This window comes from Camellia sinensis, chromosome 15, assembly GCF_055761805.1.
Source record: "Camellia sinensis isolate YWXY chromosome 15, ASM5576180v1, whole genome shotgun sequence".
In the NCBI taxonomy this organism is placed as follows: domain Eukaryota; kingdom Viridiplantae; phylum Streptophyta; class Magnoliopsida; order Ericales; family Theaceae; genus Camellia; species Camellia sinensis.
In genome coordinates, this window is record NC_138975.1 from 50,612,390 (window position 1) to 50,638,816 (window position 26,427).

The following is a 26,427-nucleotide window of genomic DNA, read 5'->3' on the forward strand; positions in this document are numbered from 1 at the left end:
CTTAGTAAACTTCCACCACTGACCCGCATCCCCCTTCAACTGGAAAGATGCCAAGGTCACTTTCAACCCCTCGTCTTCGATGCCAAGCATCTCAAACGTCTTGGTTGTCTGTTCGAGCCATTCATCTGCCTTAAGCGGCTCTTTAGGATCACCCACAAATTCATCCGGGTTAGACCGGAAGAACTCCCTCTTCAGAAAGGAAGGTCCTGCATCCGCAACAACAACCTGAGCTTGATTCTCAGCTCTGAGAATGCCTACTGACTCCCTGAATGCCCCTGCTATCTCTCGGGCTAGAGCGCCCATAGCCTGCTGGCCTACTGGCTCGACCACATTGGCCTGGCCAATTCCCTCCTGAACTTCCGGAATCTCCTCTGGCACAGGCACCTCCTGCCTACCCGGCCTACCACGCCTACCGCGTCCTCGTCCTCGTCCTGACATCCTAATAAAGGAAACAAAGACATTAGCACATTAATAAATGTGCTGAAGCTAAACACTCACGTCCTAATGCATTGGACAACAATAATTCATTCCACGTAAGCACATAATCACATAAGCACCTACGAATTTCATTCTCGGATAATAATAGTCCCAATGCGTTACTATAGTTCCGGTTGGAAGCAGCAGTGATCAAGTGCCTTTCCAACAAGACTACTAGAAACTCAAGGGTCCAATCATCATCCCAAAAACTACATTCCATACCCACATAATCACATAAACATGTTATCACATAAGCATATAACGTTACACTAAGTCTCTATCAAACGAGACGAACCCATTGTGATACTAATCACTTCCCACATACCCAAAGTATTCAAACCCGGTACGCTCTGATACCAAGTTGTAACGCCCTCAAAAATATACCCATTATATATATCATTGACATGCATTATTTAAAGAAAACACTTTAATAATTCATTATAATATCCATCAGAGTCTTACTAAACAAAAGCATTACATGTAACATCAAAGTAAATGCCCTACCGGCTTACATCTTTCCAAGCCAACACTTGGACACAAAGTATGAGTTCTAACTCAAATATAAATAAAGCCCTAGGCTTGAGTGTTTACATGTACTAGCAATGAAAACAAATAACTAAAAATAGTCTTCAAAATTCAAGTCCTTCCAAGCTAAGTCCTTGGAGGTAGCTTATCACCTGAACTTGAAAATGATGTTCCCATAAAGGGTGAGCCACAGCCTAGTAGAAATATACTAAACCACATATAAGCAATGAATAAAGCAATAACATTCAACAGATGGTTAACCAAGATAATCAATTACTTCATTTTACAGTCTCATGACACTATTGTCTATGACACGTTTTACTTTCCAATTTTATCAACATGGCTCAGAACCTGGCCAAACTTACAACAGTGAATTACATATATCATATTCACATCCTTCCAATATCAACAAACAAATGAGACTCAAGCTCAAATCAAAACACATCATACTTCCAGATTGATACACATTTTAGTGCTGTATCAATAAAACACTTCTATATAAATAAGCACACATAAAAGTGATGCTAATGGAGTCCATCCCCTATCTCCTCCCAAACAAAATCCGGTTTAGAGGTCCATCCCCTATCTTCCCCTAAACCGTGGAGTACATCCCCTATCTCCTCCCACACAAAACAATGTATGCAAATGCAATACTCAATCAATACACGTATTTTCTGTATCAATGCAATAGTCAAAATTAATGACTTAACCAATGTGATTAGTTTCAGTTATTCCTAATCCACATGCAATGTCTACAACAATCACGACTATCCTCCACCGATAGCCCAAAACAGTTATTTCTAAACTGAAAATAACTATGTCAACAATTCAATAGACAAATGATTCAAATTATCCAACTACGCCATTTAATCAATGAATTCCCCAATTCCATGAATTTAACCATCTTTTCCCAATTCCATGAATTAATTATACAAATTAATTTAATAATACAACTAGGGTTTTTCCCAAAATTTACCAAAGTATCCCCAACATATCAAAATACCAAAACTTAGAACAAAGCCTATAAAATGGAGTAGGAAATCCCTACCTCGAAGAAAACAACCCAAATGGTGAAGACAGAGATGAGTGCCCAAATACCAATGTGCTCCAAATCGCCAAATGTTCAGATTAAATGAAAGCCCTCGACTCCCTCTATATTTTTAATAAAGCAACTAGGGTAGAAACACCCTCTAAATAGATCAAATCTAAGAAAGAAGGTGAGTAGGGAGAGAGAGAAGTCGGACCTAGGGTTTGGAATCAAAAGAAGATGAAAAAGACAGATCAAAACCCGCTGCTGTGTATATAAACTGGACAGGCTCGCTCGAGCGAAGACTTGGTCGCTCGAGCGACCAGACACAGAGAAGCTACGCTCGAGCCAAGGAAGCCTTGCTCGAGCCAACAACCCAAAAGCTCGCTCGAGCGAAAGAAAACTCGATCGAGCGAAGAACTCAAACCCTCAGGTCTGTAACCAGACACACGCTCGAGCGAAGGAACTATCGCTCGAGCGAAGAATGAACTAACACGCTCGAGCGAAGAAAAGCTCGCTCGAGCCAAGAATGCACAGCTACAGGTCCAAATCAGACGCAACCTCTCGCTCGAGCTACCAAACCCCGGCTCGAGCGAAGAACCAAAAAAAAACAGCTCGCTCGAGCGACAAACTCCTCGCTCGAGCGAAGATCCAAAATTCTGGACAGCAACACTTGGTTTCTAAACCCAACCAACCTGAAACAAACCTGCCCAACACATCCTATAAGTCCAAATGAGAAAATAAGGGACAACAACAACAATTATACAATGACAGAATCTACGGAACCTAAGTCCGGATGCAATAATCAAATGGGAGAAGACTGGGGTCGCTATAGTTTTACCTCTCTAATCACTACTTACATAGAACCCCTCAGTACAAATGCAGATCTTAACTAGACTATTAGAGCACACACTCATTATCTAACTAAATTAACAAATACTTAGAGTATCTCTAATGAACTTTTTAAAAGAGACTTTTTTATTATTATAATTAGTTTCATGCTATTTTATTCACTCCAACGAATTAACTAATACAATAGGTTTTTAACAAAATTCTTACAAAATAGTTACATTTGGAGAGTATTGGAAAACTCTTTAAATTAATTTGTGCAAATAGATATATAAAATAATAAAATAACGTTAGAATACATAGATCAAAAATTAATTAGGTAAAATAAAAAGTATACAATTTTTATACTTAAACACCCAAATATGTTCTATTTTTATAATGTTTTATATTTTAACAACTGGAAAATACTATGATGTACACCATTTGAAGGGTATGTACCATATACACGTATAACTTAAAAAAAATGACAAATTACCTACACCTCCCTTGAGGTTTAACGAAATTATAGATTTCCCCTGAGGTATCAAAAATTACATCTCGCCCCATTGCAATTAACGCCATTAACGAATATCATAAATTGACTAAAATGCCCTTTTGACAAATAAGGACAAATTACCTACACCCCTTTAAGGTTTAGCTAAATTACAAATTTTCCCCTGAGGTTTAGCTAAATTATCATTATTAAATAAGTTATGAAATGCAAAATTAAAATGAAAAAACACTTATCACACTTCAAAAAATTAAGGTTTTAAAGACCAAAATTTATGGACAAAATTATTTTTAAAAGACCAAATATTTTTGTTTCAAAAAGTGTCGTTATTTTATTTTTAGCAACAAAAATTGAACATTAGTGATTAATTATTATCTTTTTGGTATCAAATTTTTTTTCTGAAAAAATAAACCATTTTGAGACCAAATTATTTTGCCCCTAAATGTCTATTTATTATTGACATTTTCGAAATTTTATTGCTAAAAACCTTATTTTTGACTTTTCAATGCGGCTTTTTAGAGACTATCCTCACGACGATAGAAATTAGTCCCTAAATGTCTTTTGTAACAAAATTTTCACTTTTAGAGATAAAAAAAAATTGGTTTCTAAAGCTCTTATATGTTGCAGTGTCAGATAGTGAAAATATCATAAAATTAACAAATAATTAAATAAGTTAAAAACACAAGAAATGGCTTGCCAAAAAATTCTTAGAATATGTTTGGTTTGATTTTTAGAAAAAAAAATTTAATTTTTTTTTTAAAAAAATTAAAATTAATTTGGTTAAGAAATAAAAAATAAAAAATTATTATTATTTTTGTATAATTTTATCTTTTGAGTGGTTAGAAATAATTTTTACAAATTAAATATATTTTTCATATTTATTTTTTTAAATTAGTTTTTATTTTTTTTAAATTCTGAAATTTTTTTGTAAACAACAAATTATACATAATTCCAAAAACTTAATTTTTTTTTCCATCTAACATAATTCTTTTATAAATTTAAAAATCTATTAAAAACTCATAATTTTTTTTTAAAATCCAAAAATATTGTTTTATTAAACATATAAAAAAATAAGTACCAATTGTAAAAGATAAAATAAATAAATAAATTTGTCATATTTCGGTTGATCGACCGGTCAATCAATCGGACGACGGTTGAATGATCGATTAAGCCAAATTTCAAAAAAAAAAAATTTAAGAATCCACCTGACACAAATTTTTTTATTTGTTATAAAAATATAATTTGAAAACCATTCCAAACATAGTATTAAAAAATGAATGGATAGAATTATAGTTTAAAAACCCTTCCAAACTCAGCCCTCATCTTTCTGTTGTGTGGCCCTCTTTTTGTTGTCATCAACCAAGCTCAAATGGCAAATGAAACCAAACCCACCTACTTCTCTCCCCTCCTCACCCTCCTACTCACATTCTCCCTCTCCTTCCCCTTCCTCTCAACTACATCATCATCATCAGAACCAACAGACCCAATTCCAACACCATGGCCTCACCAATTCCACTCCTTACTCTTCATGAACCGCAGTGGAACACTCCAGAAGACAGACCTCTGGTACGACTGGCCCAATGGCCGCAATTTCAACATCATCCAGAACCAACTTGGCAACAAGGTCACCTACGACCTTGAATGGAACAACGGCACTTCCTATGTCTACACCTTGGATGATTCGGACCCAGAATGCCAAGTGTTGCATGTCGAGGTCGGAATCCTCAGACCCAATTGGCTCGACGGCGCCAACTACCTTGGCCAGCACTACATGGATGGGTTTCTTTGCAATGTTTGGGAGAAGGTTGAGTTTGTTTGGTACTATGAGGATGTTGTCTCTAAAAGACCTGTTTATTGGGTCTTCTATTCAGGTTTGTGTATCTATCTATACTACTGAGACAATCCATCTTTTAATATCAGTTCATCATCTCTCAGAAATTGAGTGATGGGTTGTGCTTTGTTTGCTTTTCTGAATTTGAATGGTACATGCAATGCAACCCGGTTCTCAATTTTCCATAACCATAGCTTATGACTTGATGGCACGGTTTTTTGGGAGTTTTCACGACAAATCTCCAAATAATTGATGTTGAGACGAGAATGTCAAAGTTAAAATTTTAAAATATTACATCTGGAGATCAACCTTGAGATTTTAACCTAGAAGGATAATTGTATTTGTAAATAAAAAATTGTATCACTAACATAGAGTATATATATATATATGAATATATATAAAATATCGAGGGGGTAGGTATTAAAAATTGTAGTTGCAAATATATAAAAAGTTGATAATATTATCTGGGCAATGATATACATTATTTCTTTTCTTATTATATTTTCTCACTCTAGACACAAGATAGCGTGACTGGCATATATTTCACTTACTTATGTCTAAGAGTATGAAAATAAGATAAGAATTAAGAGTGTAAAAATAAAATAAGAAATAGAATTACATGTAGTATTTTTCATATTCTTATGACCGTCGTCCCTATCCACCTGCCCTAGGTCCAACCCTTAGTTACAATCTCAAAATTTCATAATTTGACAATGTCGCTCTGATCATCTAAATGCCATTTATTTATTTATTTATTTTTTTTTTCCTTTCTAAATCATCAAATATAAATGTCTTGTGTGGGCCATTTATGAAACAGATAGAGAGAAAAACACAAGTTAAAATTTGACATTATCTGCATTGTTATCTATTGTTTAGTACATTGAAGGAGAAAGGAGGCATCGGACCCATGGCCTCGTTTGGGAAGTGGCTATTTTAGAGGCTTTTTGGCTTTTTCGCTAATTTAGTAAGCTGTTTTAGTTTTTGTGTTTGGAAAGATGAGATGGATTTTTAATTGAATTGTTGTATTGAAAAGTGTGTTGAAATGGTGTTGATCATGGCAGTGCACCTATTTTTTTTTTTTTTTGTTGAGTTTTGCACCTCCGCCTACTGTTCATGCTTTTTGGCTTATATCCAAAATGAGGCTGTAATAGCCTGAACTTGTCTTTCCCAAACAGCGCCAATCTTTTAGTGAGGTGCATAAGTTCTAGTCACTGGGCTAATCCCAGTGGTTGACATTATTATAATTTAGCATGAGAGATACTTATTAGCACATCATTTGAGATAAATTTGGATGAGTTTGTTACCAAATTTGGACCTTGATTTGCTCCTAGGATTTCCTTTCAAATACTTGGGTTATGATATTTGGATATCTGTCGACTGCAGGATATGCTGCACATGTGATGACATTTGAGGTGGGAAGAGTGCTTGATGATGAGAAATGGCAAGCCCCAGGCTATTGTTTTGAGGAGAAACAGAGCCCACTAATTGAACCTGTGGCTAATGTTGGTGGTTTGATGATGAGAGGGGCAATCAATGCTTCAATGGGGCTTTCACTGTAACCGGCTTATATTGTTCAGTTCCAGGTCTCTCTTCATGATTTTGGCCTTTTTGTAAGAGACTTGTTTCTCTTGGGTAATAATCAAAAATCAATCCTACTCGTTTCTGTGCCTCCAGCAACTTATGTGTTGTTTTTCTATTTCTCAAATACATACCATTTGATCCCCACAATTCCACATTTATTAGTGTATGAACTTCATGTTGGAATGGTTATAAAATTCTGGATAAAATCAGAATTTTTTCCTAAGTTCGGTCTATTTTTTAGGTGGGCCCCGAGTGTCGATTTACTCGGGTCAAAGTGGTAACGCGTTCTATGCCGCGTTGTGATTCACGTGGTATATTTGGTTGATCAAAACCATTACCGAGTGAATGGGAAATTGAAGCCAAAGTGTGCTCCATGGAAATAGAGTTTTTGGTGGAAATTCCTTAAGGTTGTAAATTGGCTTGTCCCACATTGATTTGGTGGGAGGTTTTGAAAGGGTTTATAAGGCTTAGGGTGAGATACTTGGGGTGTGCCCCAAGGGGTACCCAAGTGTTTTAGAGGGAGAGGTTATGGGCAAAATGGGCTAGACCCATTGGACCCAAAAATCACCACACGCGCGCCGTCCGTCCGTCCGGTCGGGCGGGCTGGGCGCTGGTGTGTGGTTGGGCTTCTAATCTTTTTGGGCCAAAAACATTTGAATTTAATTTTATTTTTTATTAAAATAAAATCCATAATTCAAATTAAATTGGTTTGGATTATTTGTTCATCCAAACAGGGCCCTTCCCGGTTTCAAACAGAAATAAACTGTTTTGGAATTAGTGCACACCCAAACAGGGCCCTTCCCGGTTTCAAACAGAAATAAACTGTTTTGGAATTAATGCACACCCAAACAGGGCCCTTCCCGTTTTACTATCTGTTTGAATTAATTCAAATCTGTTTGAATTCAAAACCCAACAGGTATGATACCTGTTCAATTCAAAACCAAGAGTTACATACCTGTTTATTTCAAAATGAAGAGCCACCTTCACATCTATAAATAGGACCACCCTCATTTGATGTTTGCATTCAGAAATTTCGTATTTCACTTCTGTTTTCTATTCTTCATCTTGCTGCATTTTATTTCCGAAAGAAAGAGTGTAAACACTTAGTGTGTTCGTAAGGCAAACAGTTAGTAGTGCTGCTATTGTTTGTGGTAGATCATTTCATCCTGGGAGATAGACGTCCGAATTCTGAAAGCACCGTGGAGAGGACGAATCTGTCTTAAGGACACAGTGTTAAACACTGGACTTGATCAGAAAAATAATTCGAAGAAATTAAATCAAGTAAGTTATTTAATTACTTTCAGTGTTGTTTTTATTTGTTTATTTATTCAGATTTTAATTTTGTTTTTGTAACAAAATAAAATCTGTTTTGTTTTTTATTTATTTATTTTTATTTCGAGTTTGATTTTTGTAATCAAACATATTCTCTCCTTTACTCTATTTCTTTTATTCTTGTTGTTGTTTTGTACACAACAGAATTAAATCCGTTTAAATACAGTGAAGATTGTCCAACACTTCAAACTTGATCTGGATTGCTGGTGACCAAGTAAGTATTTTGAGGTCAGGAGGGACAATATTGAGGTTGCTTTACCCCGAACTTGATGCACTTCTCGCTTAGCATTGACCTTGATTCGAACTATTTGGACTGTGATGGTTATTGCTCACCCCTCCTGACACCTTGTAGAACTTGGAAGAAGAAACAATGAAAAAAATGAGTCTTTCATTGAGACATTTCATCGAACATGTGTACATAATTCATATATTCACAATAAGAAAGAAATTACCGACAACTATACATTTGCTAGAAATCACACGTTCACAAGCTTTACAAATAAATCAATAAATAATAAATTTTTGTTTTGAGATTTTATAGCAAAATAAACATTATTGAGCAAATTCCAAGATTTTTTCTTAAAATAAAAGAAAAAAGTGGCATTGAAATATGAATTTATAGATACAAGTTAAATTGTAATTTTTCACAAAATGAGTGAACAACTGTCTAGCTATAGTGGGCTAGCCATCCCCCGCATTTGTCATGTTGAACAAAAGGTACAATAAAACATGGTGGATTAGCATATATTACAGAGTCCGGATCCTCTGCCATACTTTCCTGCCATGCCCCAAAACGACGTCGTTTTGGGGCAAAATTTCAAAAAAAAATAAAATAAAACAAAACAGAACCAGAGAAGGGGACGAAGAAAGAAGACAAGAACGACGGAGAGGCGAGACGCCTCACTGCCTGTAGATCGGTTCGAGAGGCTTGAGAAAGCTTTGGTATGCTCGTCTTTTTTTCTTGTTTGCTGCATGTCTATAAATCTCTCGATTTGTATCCAGTCATGGCTATGATTACAAAGAGAGTGGCTTGAGTGGGTTTTCAGATCCGATTCGATGTATGGCGAGAGAGAAAGTCATGATGTTGAAGATCGAGTGACTAAGGTGCCGCCTTAGGGCTCTTGGGGTCTGAAATCACAAAAATCTCTCTTGATTTTCTCTCTCTTCATCTTCGATTTGGGGTTTCTCCCACAATGACAGACTTCCAAAATTTACAGTTGATATGAGCCCTAAATTGGCAATACAAAAGAATTTGTGTTTGTGTTTGTGTTTGTGTTTTGCATTTGTTGGGTTAATTATGGAGAGAGAAAGGACTTTTTTGTTCTTGTGTTCTCTATCTGAAACAACAGTGCATACATTGAAAGTCTGATTTTACTTTGAATTTACGCCAAACAAAACCCAAATCTGATACATTGAAAATCTGATTTCACTTTTACTTCTTCTTGTTCTTCTTAGTCTGTTTCGTATTTGGGCTTCATTCTTGGTTCAGATGAGAGCTCACAAACCTTTGAGAGGTCAGGGGAAAACAAAAAAAAACAAAAATGATCCTATATATATACATATGTATACATACGTGTGTGTATATATATATAGATGATTGGGTTTGAAGGGTGGGTTTGTTTTGTTCTGTTTTACACTTGGTCAAAATGAGTTCAGGCATTTTCAAATGAGAGAAGAAAACAGGTGCAAAAGGAAAAGGAAGAAAGAGAGAGAGAAAAAAAAACAGAGGTGTTCTTCCTCTTAGATTTGGTTGTTTGAATGTTTGAATGGGTGTTTGAATCTCACTTTTTGGAGATTACATGATAATATCTAGAGGTGTTCTTCCGCTTAAAAAAAACGTCTCTTATTGCCTCTAGAATGGAAATCACGGCTTTAAAACATGTTCTTCCTCTTAGATTTGGTTCTTCCTTTGGTTCTGGCCTTTTTTTTTTTTTTTTTTTTTTTTTGTGAAAACTTGCCCCAAAACGACGTCGTTTTGGGGCACCGCAGGGGACCGCCGCAGGAGACCACGGCAGAAGATCCGGACTCTATATTACAAGGTAGCTTCATGCAGAAGTGTTGTTTAGCAAGAGTGCTCGCCTCTTCATATACATAATGAATCCTGATGATGCTCCACTCAGTGACGACTTCAGAAATTTATAAGGATGAGCTCACTCTAAAAACTTAGGCTCCGTTTGGTAGAGCTTTGTAATTATGATTTGAGAATATGAGTTGTATTTTGAGTTTGTGTGTTTTAGAATTATGATTTGAGTGTAGAAAATTTGTTTGGTTATAGTTTTTGAATAAAGTGTTGAATTGAGTGTGGAATTAAGTTTTGAATTGAGTGTAGAATTGAGTTTTGAAAGTTTGATTTGACATGTGAAGTAAGAAAATTTGTTTGGTTATGAGTTTTGAAAAGAGTTTTCAAAACTTAATTCAAATTGCTATAACTCATAACAAAACACATTACTTTCATATTATTAAAAATTTTGATCAACACTCACAACCAAACTCTTTTTAAAATTCAATTAAAAAAATTTATTATTAACAAAAAATAACATTAATCAATTTTTTAATTGAAAATACTACAAAGGAAATAATTTTTTTTCAAAATAAATATTCAAAAAATTTAAATCATAAATATTTAAATAATTTAAATAATCTAAAAAATTTAATAAGTAAAAAGTTAAAATAAATATTCAAAAATTTTAAATCGTAAAAATTTAAATAATTTAAATATTCAAAAAATTAAAATAATTTAAAATTTTAATATTTTAAATTTAAAAACAACTCTACACTCAAATCGTAACCAAACACATAAAACAAAACTCAATTTAAAAATTATTTTTAAAACTCATAACCAAACACATAACTTGAAACTCCATACTACTTTCACAACTCTACACTCAAATCGTAACCAAATACATAACAAAAAAATTAAAATATTCAAAAATATTTTTATAAAATAGAGTTTGAATTTATTTTTATAAAATATTTTAAAATTTAAAAAATTAAAATCGTAATATTTAAAAATTAAAATATTTAAAAATATTCAAAAAATTAAAAAAAATTAAAAAATTCGTAACATATTTAAATATTAAAATATTTAAAATCTTAACAAAATTAAAATATTTTTAAAATATTGATTTGAATGGAGTTTTGAAAAGAGTTTTGAATTATGTGTTTGGTTATGAGTTTTGAAAAGTAATGATTATGTTTTGAATTGAGTTTTGAGAAATGAGTGTAGAATTATGATTTGAAAACCCTAAACAAACACCATACTCAAAAGTGAGTGTGGAACTAGATTTTAAAAACTCCACCAAACGGAGCCTTAAATTCTACAAATTTTATACGGAAAAAAAAAATTAATCTAATTAAAATTTAAACTTCTCAAACTTGTAAAATAATTTTTTTAATAAAATGCTATTGTCTTAATAAAACAAAAAAAAATGATTGTTAGGGAGACAAAGGGGAGCAAAAAAACATATTGAATGTTTAAGTTAGAGACTTTCGCTTTGTTTGATTACAGTTTTCAAAAATTATTTTTGGATGAGTTTTCGTTTGTTTTTACTGAACCTTTTTCATATTTTAGCTTTTTTTTTTTATTATTATTTAGATACATTAAGATTAGATGCATCAAATGTAAATAAATTGAACTAAAATATTAAAAAAAATTCACTAAAAACAAACGAAAATCCAAACAAATACGTACACATTTTTATTTAAATTTTTGTTCGTTTTTAGTAATTTTTTAAATATTTTAGTCAATTTGTTTGACTTTTTGGATGCATCTTGATTAGATGCATTTAAAAAGTACAAAAAATAATTAAATTATTAAAAAAAATCAATAAAAATAAACGGAAACTCATCTAAAAGCAATTTTTGAAAAATCAAATTAAACATTTGTTCCTTAAGTTGACTTCTAATAGTGAGTGAGTTCTTAGTGGTTGGGTTATTATTTTTAATTTGTTAGAGTCAATTGGTTAATAAGTAAAAATTTTATCATAATTTTTTTTTTTCGAAGTTTTTGGGCAAGCCGATGGGATGAACCCCATCAGCTGTATGGTGGAGTCGCCTCTCGCTCCAATTACCCCCCAAGCATTAATCTGTAATTAGAGATCAATGGTTGTATTGAGAAGAAATTAGCGCACGCACGCGCGCAGACAAAAAAAAAAAAACTTTGCATGAATCTACTTGTATCTCATGACATCAGAAATCATTGAGTCCATGGAAGACAAAGACCAGTACGGATACTCTAAAGTTTTGCCACTAGTATGGAGTTTGTGCTATGTAACCTTTTTTTTCTTTTTTCTTTTTTCTTTTTTTTTTGGTGCTACAGAAATGAAAGACAAGAAAGAATAAGGGTGTACTAGTAAATTACTAGAGGGTTATGAACTCTTTTCTTCAACCACCCAGTATTTAACTTGGACCAATCCCGTTTTAGCTAGAATATTTGTGCAGATATTAAAAAAATGAAATACAGTTTAGTTGGTTTTATTTGGTTGGATTAGAGAATTTTAAAAATGAAATTTTCAAAGAAGTTTAGGTGCCATTTGATAACACTTACGTTTTTAATTTTTTGTTTATATTTATAAAAATTTAAAAAACTCAAATAAAAGCTTGTTTGGTAAAATTTTTGATTTATAAATCAGTGGTCTCAGTTTATAAATTTGGCAAAAAATGAAAACACAAAAAATGTGTTTCCGTTTTGAGTTTTCAATTTTTTTTTTTACCACCCAACACTAGCCATCACCCGCCACCACCACCTACCACCCACCCCCTACCACCACCTGTCACCACCACTCACCACCCACCTGCCACCACCACCCACCACCTACCTGCCATCCACCCGCCACCACCCGCCACTACCATCCACTGCCCGCCACCACTACCCGCCACATACTTGCCACCACCACTCACCACCCACCTGCCACTACCAGCCACTCACTACCACCAGCCACCTGCTACCCACCGGCCGCTACCATCCACCACCCACCACCATCATCACCTACCACCCACCACCCATCACCACCTACTCGCTACCACCTACCACTCGCCACCGTCACCCACCCACCACTACCACCCACCACCTACCCACCGCCATCCGCCATCCGCCATCCACCTGTCACCACCACCCACCACCCGTCACCCGCCACTACCACCCACTCGCTACCACCTACCACCATCACCCACCCACCTACCATCACCACCCACCATTCACCCGCCACCACCCATCGCTACCCGGCATCCGCCACCCACCTGTCACCACCACCTGTCACCACCACCCACTCGCTACCATCCGCCACCGTCACCTACCCACCCACCATCACCATCCACCACCCACCATCACCCGCTATCCGCCACCCACCTGCCACCACCACCCACTCGCTACCACCCACTACCCGCCACCGTCACCCACCCACCCACCGCCATCCACCCACCAGCCACCATCCGCCACCCACCTGCCATCACCACCCTCCATCACCACCACCCACCCGCCACCGTCACCCACCCACTCACCACCACCACACCCGTCACCTACCCGCCACTACTACCCACCTGTCACCACCCACCACCACCCGCCATCCGCCACCCACCTGCCACCACCACCCACTCGCTACCACCCGCCACAGTCACCCACCCACCCACCCACTACCATCACCCACCACCACTAGCTACCCACCATCTACTGTCACCACTTTCCACCACCGTCTTTTTCCGCCACTTGCCACCACTTGTCATTTCTCACTTTTTATATTTTTAAATTTTTAAAAATATTTTGTCAATTACCAAATGCGTTTGTAATTTATATTTTTCTAAAAATAAACAAAACCAGTTTATAAAATTTTTGTAAATATAAACTGAAAACGTAAACGTTATTATTTTATTTTGTTTTTGTTTTTGTTTTTGTTTTTGGATTACCCAAATAGGCCAAATAGGCCCAAAATAAATGTATTTTTATCTCTTCAGCTTTCCCTCATGAAATTAGAAGAATAATTCTAAGCTTATCGTGTTTAAGTATGTAGTTAAAAAAAATAATAATAATAAATAAATAAATAAATCCATGTTTAAGTATAATTTGGGTGACACTTTACATAGTATTAACTACAATATTTTACAGATTTAGGCCAAGCTTGGCAAGTTGAAAAAAAGTCAAAAAGTTACTCAAAAAGTTATCACTATTCACCAAAAGTCAAAAAGTATGGTTGCACAACTCTCAATCCTAATTTTTCCCTACACACTAATTTATACAATTTTTTAATACATATTTTTTCATAAAAAGTCAAAAACTTAACCCAAACAACTATATTTTTTTCCTCAACTTTTTAGTCTAAAAAGTCAAAAAGTACACTTACTTAGGACATTGCAAACAACCCGTTAATATGTTTTCTAAATAAAGCATTAACAATAATCTTTTAGGAGACCTACCAAATTGATAACTAATGTTATGTAAGGCATTATGACACCATAAATAATGTCACTAATGTCGTGTAAGGTGCTATATCAAATGATATTTCAATGTATACATCACAGCATTATCAATTAACAATCATAAGAGATCAGAGCCAAGACCATCATCAACTATTAAGCAATTGTGATGACCATTGACCACTATCACTAATTAGAACAAAGGTTAGTCTGATATCAATAATGGAGTTACTTATAAGTTTTTATTATTTTTATTTTGAAAACTAGTGTTAGAGTGCATGATTTAATTTTTGCTTAATTATAGTATCCGAGACAAAAATAGTTTAAATAATTTGAAAAAAAATAATTATTAAAAAATAAGTGAAGTATTATTTTTAATTTTATTTTTTTTATTATGAATTTTAAGTTTAACTTACTAAAATATACACTAAATAAGGTGAAAATGACTGGGTGCATGGCACTTTTTTTCTTTTTTTTTTTTTAGGGGGGGTGGTTTACAAATATATGCTGAAATTCGCTTAAAATATGAATTACCTCTTATAGTTTTGAAAATTATATTTCACTCCTTAAAATTTTTAATTTCAAAACAAATGACTTATTTTATTAATAGTTTTTAATGATATAAATATATTTAATTAATAATTGAGGTAATTTTATTATTGTATAAAAGAATAATTATAAATTTCATTTTTTTCATTAAATTTTTTAAATAAAAATTTCTAATAAAAAATATCTTTAATTTTCCAAATTATAGGGAGCATTTCCTATTTTAAGTAAATCTTAAGGATTTTATTTTTATGAAATAGGCCAATGGTACTTTGTTCAACTGTCTACTATATGCAGATGGGCTATATGGGTTGGCCTTGGAAACGTGTATTTTGGGATTTTATTTACGCCTAAAAAAAATCATTAAGTATTCATAATTTTTCAGTATATTTTATTTAATTATTTAAGATTTTATGTTACCTTTAGTAACCTTATAATTTTTTTAAGGGGTTTTTTTTAAAAGTCCATCGTATTAAGATTTTATAATATAAAGGACATCTAATATTTTTATAATGTCTAAGGTCCCTCAAGTTGATCCAGAGAAAATTCACGTTAGAGAAAATTGGTCCAGAGAAATTTTGAACATTTTTCCAGACAACGTAGCAACCTTTTCTTCAAGCAACATTTGCTCTTGCTGGAAATCTAGAGAAAGTTGGAAAAGAAGAGGTTGCACTCGTTGGGTGAAGAGACAGTGGAGGAGTGGTTGATGGAGGATAGAAAGCACAACCATTGTAGGAATGAAATTAAACATACACACATGGATATAGGAATATGTGAGTGTGAAATCTATGAAAATATACATAATATATATAAAATCATTGCGTGTGTATATATAATTTGCAGGAAACTAATCAAGCACTCACTATGCATTGTAAAATTGAAAAAAAAAAAAAGAAAAAAAAAAGGGAATGGGTAACATGAATAAGAAGGATAAGATGGCTAAAGAAATGGGTCGGCCAATAACTTCCCAAATTATTCAAAACTCTTAAAGAATTTCTCAAAGAAAATTCACAGAGAAAATGCCAAATTTCTTTGGACAACATTGAGGACTAGTTCAATCCAAACCAGAGAATTTCTCTGGATCAACCCAGAGAAATTTCAGTTCAAACCATAGAATTTCTATGGACCAATCCAGAGAAAATTCAGTTTAAACCAGAGAATTTCTCTACACCAACCCAGAGAAATTTCAGTTCAAACCAGAAAATTTCTCCTGACCAATCCAGAGAAATTTCAGTTCAAAGCAAAGAGAGGAGATCATTTCATTGAGTGAATAAGCAACAATAGCAACCACCCACCATGATTCACGAACTCTTGCAACTCAGAGAAGCTTCTCACCAATCCAAAAAATAGGACATAAAAGAAATATGACACACAAGATATTTTAAAAACACATACATACAGATAGTAAGATAGAGAGGGAAAGCATCATAAATAAGTGTTAATAGATAAAATCAAAAGTGATTTTGATGAAAAAAGTGATATAGAGAAGATGCATTGATGGGTACAACAAGAAACGTATAGAATAAATACAAAAAACCCAAAAGATTAATGTACATGCTACACATGTCTAAACAATTGGAACATGAACATAAGGTTAAACAGATATAAAATCATCAAAGAACAAGACAAGAAAACAAATACATATAAAAATGAAAAAAAAAAGGGTTTAAAACCCATTTCAGAAAACGAGTTGTGCTGAAAATGAAGATACATAGGCACACATATAAACAAACAAAATGTATTAAAAAAAAAAAAAACTATATGGACATTGTAGGACAAAGTAACAAGAATTGTCCAAGCACTTGTGATTAACAAGGATGAAAACTTGAAGAAGAGAGAGAAAGACATATGTGAGTGAGTATATATATATAGAGAGAGAGAGATGAGATCTGAAAGAAAATTTGTGCGAAATTGAATGCTGGGTTTTTGGTAATCAGACCAAGGCATACGGTTCGCTTTCTAGTAATGAAATTCTTGGAAGCCAAAAGCGACTGAGACTCCTTGAGCGGCGGTGAGGTTTGGTGGAGGAACCGGATTCGGCGGCGACATTTGATGGAGAGTTGATGGGCGTTGTCTTCATGGTTGATTTGAAGGCCGAATGGAGAGATTAGGGTTTGAAATTGGCCATTAGAGAGAGAGAGAGAGAGAGAGAGAGAGAGGGAGATCGTGGTGGGATTGGAATAACAAAGGCAAATAAGAGAAACAAAGAGTCAAATTCTCTGATATATGTTTAGGGACCTTAGACATCAAAAAATAAGTTTGTGGATCTCTTCCATTACGAAAAGTGGGAGAGGGACCCTAGACTAATTTTTCTTTTTTTTTTTAAATACTCTTCAAGATACACTCAAATAAGAATAAAATCACCATGTTTAGATTTACAATACTGAACAATATTGTTTGGTTTGGATTTTCAAATCCAAATATGTTGACTTTGTTCGGATTTGAAAGTCCGAACAACAATAACGTTAAAAGAGGCTGAATATTTATTTTTACATAAAAAAAAAACACAAAAATCAAAATTGTACCTTGATATTTATGTAAATACTAACATTCTTTGATGAGTTGTTTCAAAAAATGATTTACATTATTGTTCTCATTCATTGTTTGATTTTGTTCATACTTTATTCTATTCACAATGATAAGAAACAATGATGTTAATGATAATAGTTAATTTTGGTAAGGTGGTTTTGAATTTTGCAGTGAGAAAGAAAAAGAAGAAAAAACAATTGAAATTTGAAGAAGAAGATAAATATATATATATATATATATATATATGCGATTAGCGTGTACTATATAAAAAAATATTTTATTTTAATGTTTAATATGTATTGTCCTTGTTAATCAATTTATATTAGAATATAACAGAAATTAAAGTTTCAAAATTTTACTAGAACGTACCTAATGATTTTTTAAGTATAAATAGAATTTTCCGTGTTTTTGTCGTCATCATCATGATATCCATAAAGCGCCAAATTAGTCATTTGATGTATTTATGGCATAGAGAATTCTACAATACACCCTCCATACTATATACACTTTTAGTTATAACTAATTTTTTTCTTTAATTATGAATTTATTTTAAAATATTTAATAATGTCACATACAGTGTTTGGTTATGACTTTTTTTATTTTATTTTAAGGGTAAATTACACTTAAACCCCCTAAACTTTATACTATAGTACAATTTTGGATGGACGTAACAAAAGCTATAAAAAGTCTACATTACCCTTATTTCTTTCTCTAATTTTCTTCTTAATACCATTACAAACCAGAATATTTTCTCTTTTTTTTATTTATTTAATTTTGCTGTATTCTTTTCCTATTATTCTTTTTCTCTCATTTCTTTCTCATCACATGGCAAACCACACACCTCTCATACCATCATCAAATACATATCTCTCTCTCTATAGAATTTAGATCTAAACAAATACTCAGCTCTCTCTCTCTCTCTAGAATTTAGACCCAAACAAACACCCATCTCTCTCCCTCTTAAGAATTTAGACCCAAATAAACAGTCCATAACTGCAAACACTTAGCAAGCTCATTATATCTTCTCCACTCAACCAACACCCACCACCTGCCCCTTTAACGACACCCATGGTTGGTAGCCAGTATTACAATTTGGGAATTGGTTTGATTAACTATGGTATGCCTATATATATAATACATATGTGTCTATAGTGTTAAAGAGAAGATGAAGGATGATGGTGATTGCCACAGTAAAGAGATAGTGTGAGATACTACCATGGGAGCTCATGGTTTTAATGATGGTGGTCTTAGGTTGTCATAGGAAATGAGAGAGAAGGACATGGAGAAGATAAGGAGGGAGATGGTGGTAACATGTGCAACACAGTAATAGTGAAGAGAAGTGTCACGACCCAAACCTGCCCCTATAGGTTTAGCGTTGTAACTAGCTAGTAATCCGAGATTACCAAAGGTATTCCTGTACAAATCAAAATAATCGGGGCCAGCATAATTTTAATATAAAAATATATTTAACAAGTAGTCCAATGAGCTATGATTCCATATGAAATAACACATATGTATATAAACATTAATTTATCCATTGTACAATACATACATCACAACTTGTACAAAAACATTTATATACATAGACATACATAACAAAAACTCAATACCATGATCAAAAACTAGACAACAGTTCTCTGGACCTAGCCTCAACTCAGAGGCACCAAAATCTCAAAAGTCTTCAGGTGGTGGCTCGACTAACGGTGTTCTTCTAGGCTTGATCTTCATGTCGCCTACCTATACATAAATATATATATATATATATATACACACACGGTGAGCTAAAACCCAGTGAATAACATTATGGTAAAGAGGTTAGTGAACAAATTCCATACATGTCTTATATATAAAATAGACCATAACAAATCAGTCTCATATCTGAACATAATAATGGTACATCCAATAGAACATATCATATCGCCTTCCGACTAGAGTAATCGGTTCTGAATACCGATTAAACATATCACCACCTTGTCAAGTGGCTAACGAGATCTCGTAATCACATATATGTCATGAACCCGTATTAATATGTTGTCTCCCATGACTTGGGACCATTCTTTGGATGCCATAGAAGATTCAAAATAAGATATTCGTTCACTTAAGCAAATAATGTTTCAGAAACATAACATATCAAATATATTTCATATGAACATATCTTTATAGTAATGTTACTCACAGTGCTTGGTTAGACAATGCTCCTTAACGACTCAACCTACAGAAATATAACCAAGCATAACATCTCAAAATTACATGTCATTCATTTAATTTGTTTCACTTGTTACTTATTCGTTCGGTTTTTCCTATTCTTTCTTTAATTCCTCTTGTGTTCATACAATGAAAATGCATATAAAAAGCACTGGAAAACCATACAAATGAAGGTCGGAAAGGTACAAAAAATGAAAAGAAAACAAATCCGGGACTGCCTTAAAAACCGCACATGTGGAGGTCCTGGTCGCACGTGTGGAAATGTCAGTGTACGTGCGTCCGCATATGCAATTTTTACAGAACACAATTGGAACAGGAGAAGTTGGGCCGTACGTGCGGGGCCTCAAGCTGCACGTGCGGTCTAGGCAAAATACAATCCGAAAATCTATGTGGTAATTGGAACTCAAGCTTTTCAAAATCCATCTTCAAATCCAAACATGTCAAAGCTCTGATTCCCACATTTCTAACTTCAATCAAAGACCATAACTTCAAAACAAAACTCAAATTTCTATTGAAAGATCCAAAACCTTGAGTTTAAAGTGTGAAGTTAAAAACTATACAGATTTTGAGTTCCAACTCAAAATCCAAGAAGTTTTTTCCTCCATCTTCAGGAATCATGCAATAGATCATGTATATGAACATGAATTCCATGAAAAATATGCTATACATATTGATATTCACACTAACACCCACAACTCCCTAATTAACCATGAGTTCATCTTATTTCAACTTCATTTTCATGAGTTCATGTGTGTTTTAACTCCATTTCAAGAAATTAGAAGGAAATCCTTACCTTAGATGGTTAAATTGGTGAAGATTTGGCTCAAATCCCCTTCTTTCTCTCTTCTTTCTTTTTTCTCTTGATTTCTCTAGAACTCTCTTGTTCTTTCTCTCTTTTTCTCTCTAGAATTTTTTTTTTTTTTTTTTTTTTTTGTGTTGAGTCTAAGGCTCATATATATATATATATATATATATATATAAGGCTTAAATTTAATTAAATCTATTTAATTCATTCTAAATCAAATTTTTATAAAACTTCTCATTAAGTCCTAAAAATCATGTTGATCACAAATATGTCCCCAGTTTTGGTTTCTAGTGCCTCTAAGACCTTCAATTTTCAGTTTAAAGTTGTAATTTCAACAAGTTTTTCTACAATCAACAGATATAAATTTAAATCCTTCTAATTCACATGCAATTTCTCATCAAACATATAATCAATTAGCACGTAACAATGCAATTAGATGATTAGTTCATCAAATACATGTCCGAGTCGTTACATTATCCCCACCTTAGAAAGTTTTGGTCCTCCAAACTTGTCTTATTACATCACAAATCGAATTCAAGTGCCATTTGTCGTTTCATTTTCCCGTTGCACCACTGACTCCTCTTTTTACAAGGTAATACAAGAGGTCGATCAAATTTTTCATAGTCAAAACCCATGAGCACAATAATTCGGCAAGTGAGCAAGTAACATTTCTCAGTCCTTCCAGGAATTTTAATAACATGATGTGATATTTCAATAAAGCTTCATATATTTTCCATATCAATGCTTATAGCATCACATTTAAATTGTAGTAGCACGGAAGCAACCGTTTTCTAAATAATCAACCCCATGGTAGTCAACGTAGTACCCAAGCAATCATTTTTTAGCATAATACACGTGTTCTCAATTTGTTAGCGGTATGAGTTTAAGTATCGTTCATAATCAAATAGTATGTTATTAGTAGTTCACATAAGATTCTCAAAGCAAGGTAAATGTTCAACTTATAGTTAAGTTCTCGGTCTACCAATTTCCATAACAGCATAACCCGATCACAATATTCCAAAAGTCATGGTTTCAAATGTACCCAATAACTCTATATCACAGTTAATTATAGTAGGTTCCATGTCCATTCGTTTTCAACATACAACATAGTTTAAATGTGTCAGCATAGTTCAAAATTGCCAAGCATAATAGTTCATATTAAATTGTCTAAATACGGTATAAAAGGCCAACCTAGCAAATTCTCAAAATTCATAAGTCCAAACAGTTTCCATAGCACGGGTGATTTGTCAAATTCATGGCATTTCAACATCTCATATACTATACACCAGTTTATAAGTCTTAAGAGCATTCATTAACTACAGTTCAACCTTGTCATGTTTCATTGTGTACTCATACCCCTTCAAGGATTTATGTTAAACATAAACAAGTCAAATACAACCCATTAGAAATCAAAATATAAGGCATAAATTCATAATTTCAATAATTCAACAAATTCTAGGGGTGTACACGGTCCGGATTGGTTCAGTTCTGAGAAGATCCAAGAACCGAACCGATCCTAACGGTTCTGTGATTTTGAGAGCCAAACCAAACCGTTACACTTGTAAAATCGGACCAGAACCAAATCGAAAAAACGATTCAGTTTCGGTTTGGTTTACGGTTCCAAAAATTTTTATTTACAAGAATAAATTGTTAGTATTAGCAAAATAATTACTCAAACTAATTACATTTAACTCATGATCAAAACTAATAATATTAAGGCATTACTTAATATTACATATCTATACCATCATAATATCATTAAAATTATAAAAAACCAATTAATAAAAATAAAACTTGATATTTTATATATATATATATCTTTTAAAATTCGGTTTGGTTCGGTTCGAACCACGATTTTTTCATAAAATCCATTAATCGAACCGTTTTTACGATTCTCATATTTTTTAATCCGAAACCGAACCAATTCTTAATAGAACAGAACCAAACCGTATGATTCAGTCTGGTTCGGTCCGGATTACAGGTTTAAATGGATTTTTGAACAGCCCTAACAAGTTCAGGTAGCATGTTCACAAGTCATATCAAATTAAGGGGTGTACAATTCTCATACTAATTGCCACATAAACATTTTGCACATAAGTAGGATAATACTTGCGTCTGAGGTCTCAATATTCTGCGTGTTCTCTGACATTAGGGTGTAAACCCTTCATTGCCTTAAACTGCTCTTCTCAAGAGTAAATGTTACAGTTGTTCTTGGTGTCATTGTTGATCTAATCCCATTGGTAACAGGTCTCTCATTGCTTAGGTGAGCTTGTGGATAAGATTTAGCTAAGTGTCCTTTCTTTCCACATCTAAATCAAGCTCTGAATAGGCGGTGACAAACGCCCCAATGTTGTTTCCCACACTCCTTACATATAGGTATATCTTTGCTCTCTTTACTTTCCCGACTTGTATTGTCAAAAGTTCTCGAATTTGATTTTTTATTCACGGAGGTCATTGAATCACCGACCATTTCAACTTTCTGTTTCTTTTGTTTCTTACTCTTCTGCTCAATTAATGATATTGACTTGGACATCTTCAAAGCTGTTATGTTTGCCTCGGACATCAAAGCTCTATCAAGCACATCCACATACTTTGACAATTTCGAAACATTGACCCGATCAAGTACTTCAACATTAAGTCCACTCTCAAATTTTCTCTCTTTCTTGTAATCAATGTCAACCATGTAAGGTGCATAATGGGCTAATTCAGTGAATTTTGCTTCATATTCAGCCACAACCATTTTGCCCTGCTTAAGTTGTTCAAATTCAATTATCTTCCTGTCTCGAGTGTATTGGGGAAAATACTTTTCATAGAAAATCTCATTGAATTGATCCTATGTCAAGTCTTCATTCCCGTCCCAGACGAGCAGCTACCATCTTCTTACTTCTTCTTTCAGGGTAAATGTTGCCAACAAACTTTATGTGCTTTGGTACACGAAAATACTTCAAATATATTTTTAGTTTCAAGTACCTAAGCCTAAGCCTCAGCCTTTAGCGGTTCAATACCCCCCCCCCAAAAAAAATTATGGTGACTACATTTTGTTGAACTTCTATGTTAGACCTATGATGTCATCATTATTGTTGGGTTCAACTTGTACTGGTGGTAGAGGAGGAAATGGAAATTGTTGCCTTTGCTCTTGCTGTTGTCTCACCAGTTCAGTTAAAACTTCCACCATTCTTTCTAACCAATCTATTCTAGTATCGAAGATTCAGTATCATCTGTATGTCTTGTGTTCTCCATCGATCTATAAACACGTGGGTAATAATAAACATATGAGGATAATGCTGATAGATATCATGTTTACATAAGTCACATATTCAATAACAAAGTCAAATTACACATAACTTCTTTGCTTGTATTCATATCACATAGTCATTTACTTTCATAGTCATGCTGAAACATTAATCATGCTTATGCATGTATTTTCATACACATCATACTCAATAAGATAACCAGAATAGCACATTTATAAACATAACTTTCATTCTCTTAGATCATAAATTCATATCTTTACTCATATACTTGTAATACAATGCAAACGGTCCTAACTCTTTTCTACACTTCCTATGGCTCAATTGGACACACGTGTGGGTACATTAACCTGGCTCTGATACAATTCTGTCACAATCTAAACCGACCCCTATAGGTTTAGTGTCGTAATCGGCCAGTAATCTGAGATTACCAAAGATCTTCCTGTACAAATCAAAATAATCGGGGCTAACAGAAGCTTAATATAAAAATATATATAACAAATAGTCCAATCAACTGTGATTCTATATGAAATAACACAGATTTATATTGTGGAGATGTGGTTTGGAAATACTCTTCTGATCTTGGGGAGCGCTCGAGATCCGCTGATAGTCACCTGAAAGGAATAAACACTCTGGTCGGGGGTGCCGGAATTAGCACTCCGACGGACAAGTCAGTCTCTACACTCAAGAATGCTTGTGATCTAAGTTAAGCACAATAATTCTCACCCGCCTTTCTTAATCTGTTGTTCCTTTATTTATACTTGTTTCCTGGGCCTCATGGCCAGTTCCACTTGTCACTCATTATCCTCTTATTTACTCGGCTCCATAGTTCAGTATCTATTCGGCTTATCTATTATATTCGGCATCCTTATCGTGCAGGATAGAGCCGTGTAATATATGTATTCTATAGTACGCTTCTGATTATTCCAATTATCCAGCTCCCATAATTGCCCCCCAAACACCTCGCTAGCATCAGTTAGTTGGCGTGTTTGGTTAGTAGTAAAAAATTCGACGGTTAATCCTCTTCCCGATGCTTGTCAGAATGCGTACGTGTTTTTTGGTCATTGTGATGCTTTCCCGCCCCATTCGTGCTTCTCTCGCATTTATTATGATTTGAAACTTAAGTCCCTTCGAAAACATACTTTTTCGAATATTTGAACCTTCTGGACTACCAGTCAGTATCTCTCCTTCGACGTGTTTTCTGTAACTCATATCCGTTCTCTCCTTGTCTCCTTTGCCTTTCATAAGTTTTCTTCTTTTCTCCTTGCAATCCTATTTTCCGCTTTTATTTTTGATTTAGAATATCCTTGAGTCCTTATTAGAATGGCTAAGCATTTGAAAGACCTCCTTTCCGAGGGTCGAATTTATGGGTTCCGAAGACATTTTTCTATCCCTGAGGATGTCCATCTTTCACTGGTAACGGACAATACCCTTGATATGGAGAGGGACGACCAAAACACAATCGTCTTCCCTCTCCTGTCTATTGCGGAGGGCGGAGTTCGCTTCCCCTACACCCATTTCTCAGGGCCGTCCTCCGTTATTGGAGTCTGATTCCTTCGCAACCCAATGTGAATTTTTTCCGAATCGTAATGGGAATCGTAGAGTTGAACCGGCATCTCAGGATCAACCTTGGCATTCCAGCGATTCGGTACTGCTATGCTTTAGCTAAATCCTCCAGTCGGCTCGGGCGCTACTTTCTCAGGGCCAAGGACACCGACCATCACTTGGTAACGATGCTTGCCAGCTCTGGCAAACGAGTTGACGATGTAATGGTCAATGTCCGAGGCAACTAGGAGTTCGGCGAAGGTGAAGATCGTCTAGACCCTATTCCCAGACGGAGGGCTGAACCAGGTTGCTGTGTAACTCCTTGTTTGTTGATCTTTCTTTTATGCGGCTTTTTCTCCAAACCTTACCCTTTGTTCTTGCAGGCAATAAGTTGAAGAGGATTTTGACCTCGGTTGACAACGCAGTCCTTGCGGAAATTAAAACTGCATTAAAGTACTTTGGTCGTCCAAACGTACAGAAGCAAGGGAGGGCTGCCCATATTCTCCTGCGGTACGAGCCTAACTATACTACGTTCTCGGCTGCGGACGACATCCCTATCCCAACCGGCGAGCAACACCTTACGGCTCTTGTCTTCTCCAGTTTCAAGATCCTTAGGCAAATTGGTCTCGAAGCTTCTGATTTGGAGCAAGGCTTAGAGCCGGTTGTCAAGGTAGATGTCGAATTAATGAGGGAGTTCGCCGCCGAGGCCGAAGAGGTCGACAAAGCTCTGAAATCAGCGTTTGAGGCAGCCAGTCTTAACCAGCCTAACTCACCGTCCACTTCGGGTCGGGCAGAGTTTTTTTTTGGAGATATTTTTACAAACTTGGGAGACTTTCCCGACACTTTTTCAAAAGGCATGGCTGGGGAGAATCTCACGCAGATGGCGAGAAAGAGAGATGCCGAGCGAATGGCCGCTCGAAAGAAAGTCGAGGCCGCTCGTTCTGAGCCTACTCCGGTTGAATCTTTACAACCGATTACTAGAGAAGAAATAGCGCAAGTTGTTATGGCCGAGATGGAGGGGGCTGA

General features: G+C 34.7%; 1 protein-coding gene across 1 annotated transcript; it reads left to right on the forward strand.

The window, feature by feature from the left end:
- Window positions 1-4,672: 4,672 nt before the first annotated feature.
- LOC114261302 (uncharacterized protein At4g14100) lies at window positions 4,673-6,868 on the forward strand. The gene is made up of 2 exons (XM_028201541.2): window positions 4,673-5,239; window positions 6,583-6,868. Exons 1-2 carry the CDS (start codon window positions 4,738-4,740, stop codon window positions 6,756-6,758), a joined length of 678 nt encoding a protein of 225 aa, XP_028057342.1. The 5' UTR covers window positions 4,673-4,737; the 3' UTR covers window positions 6,759-6,868.
- The last annotated feature ends 19,559 nt before the right edge of the window (window positions 6,869-26,427 follow it).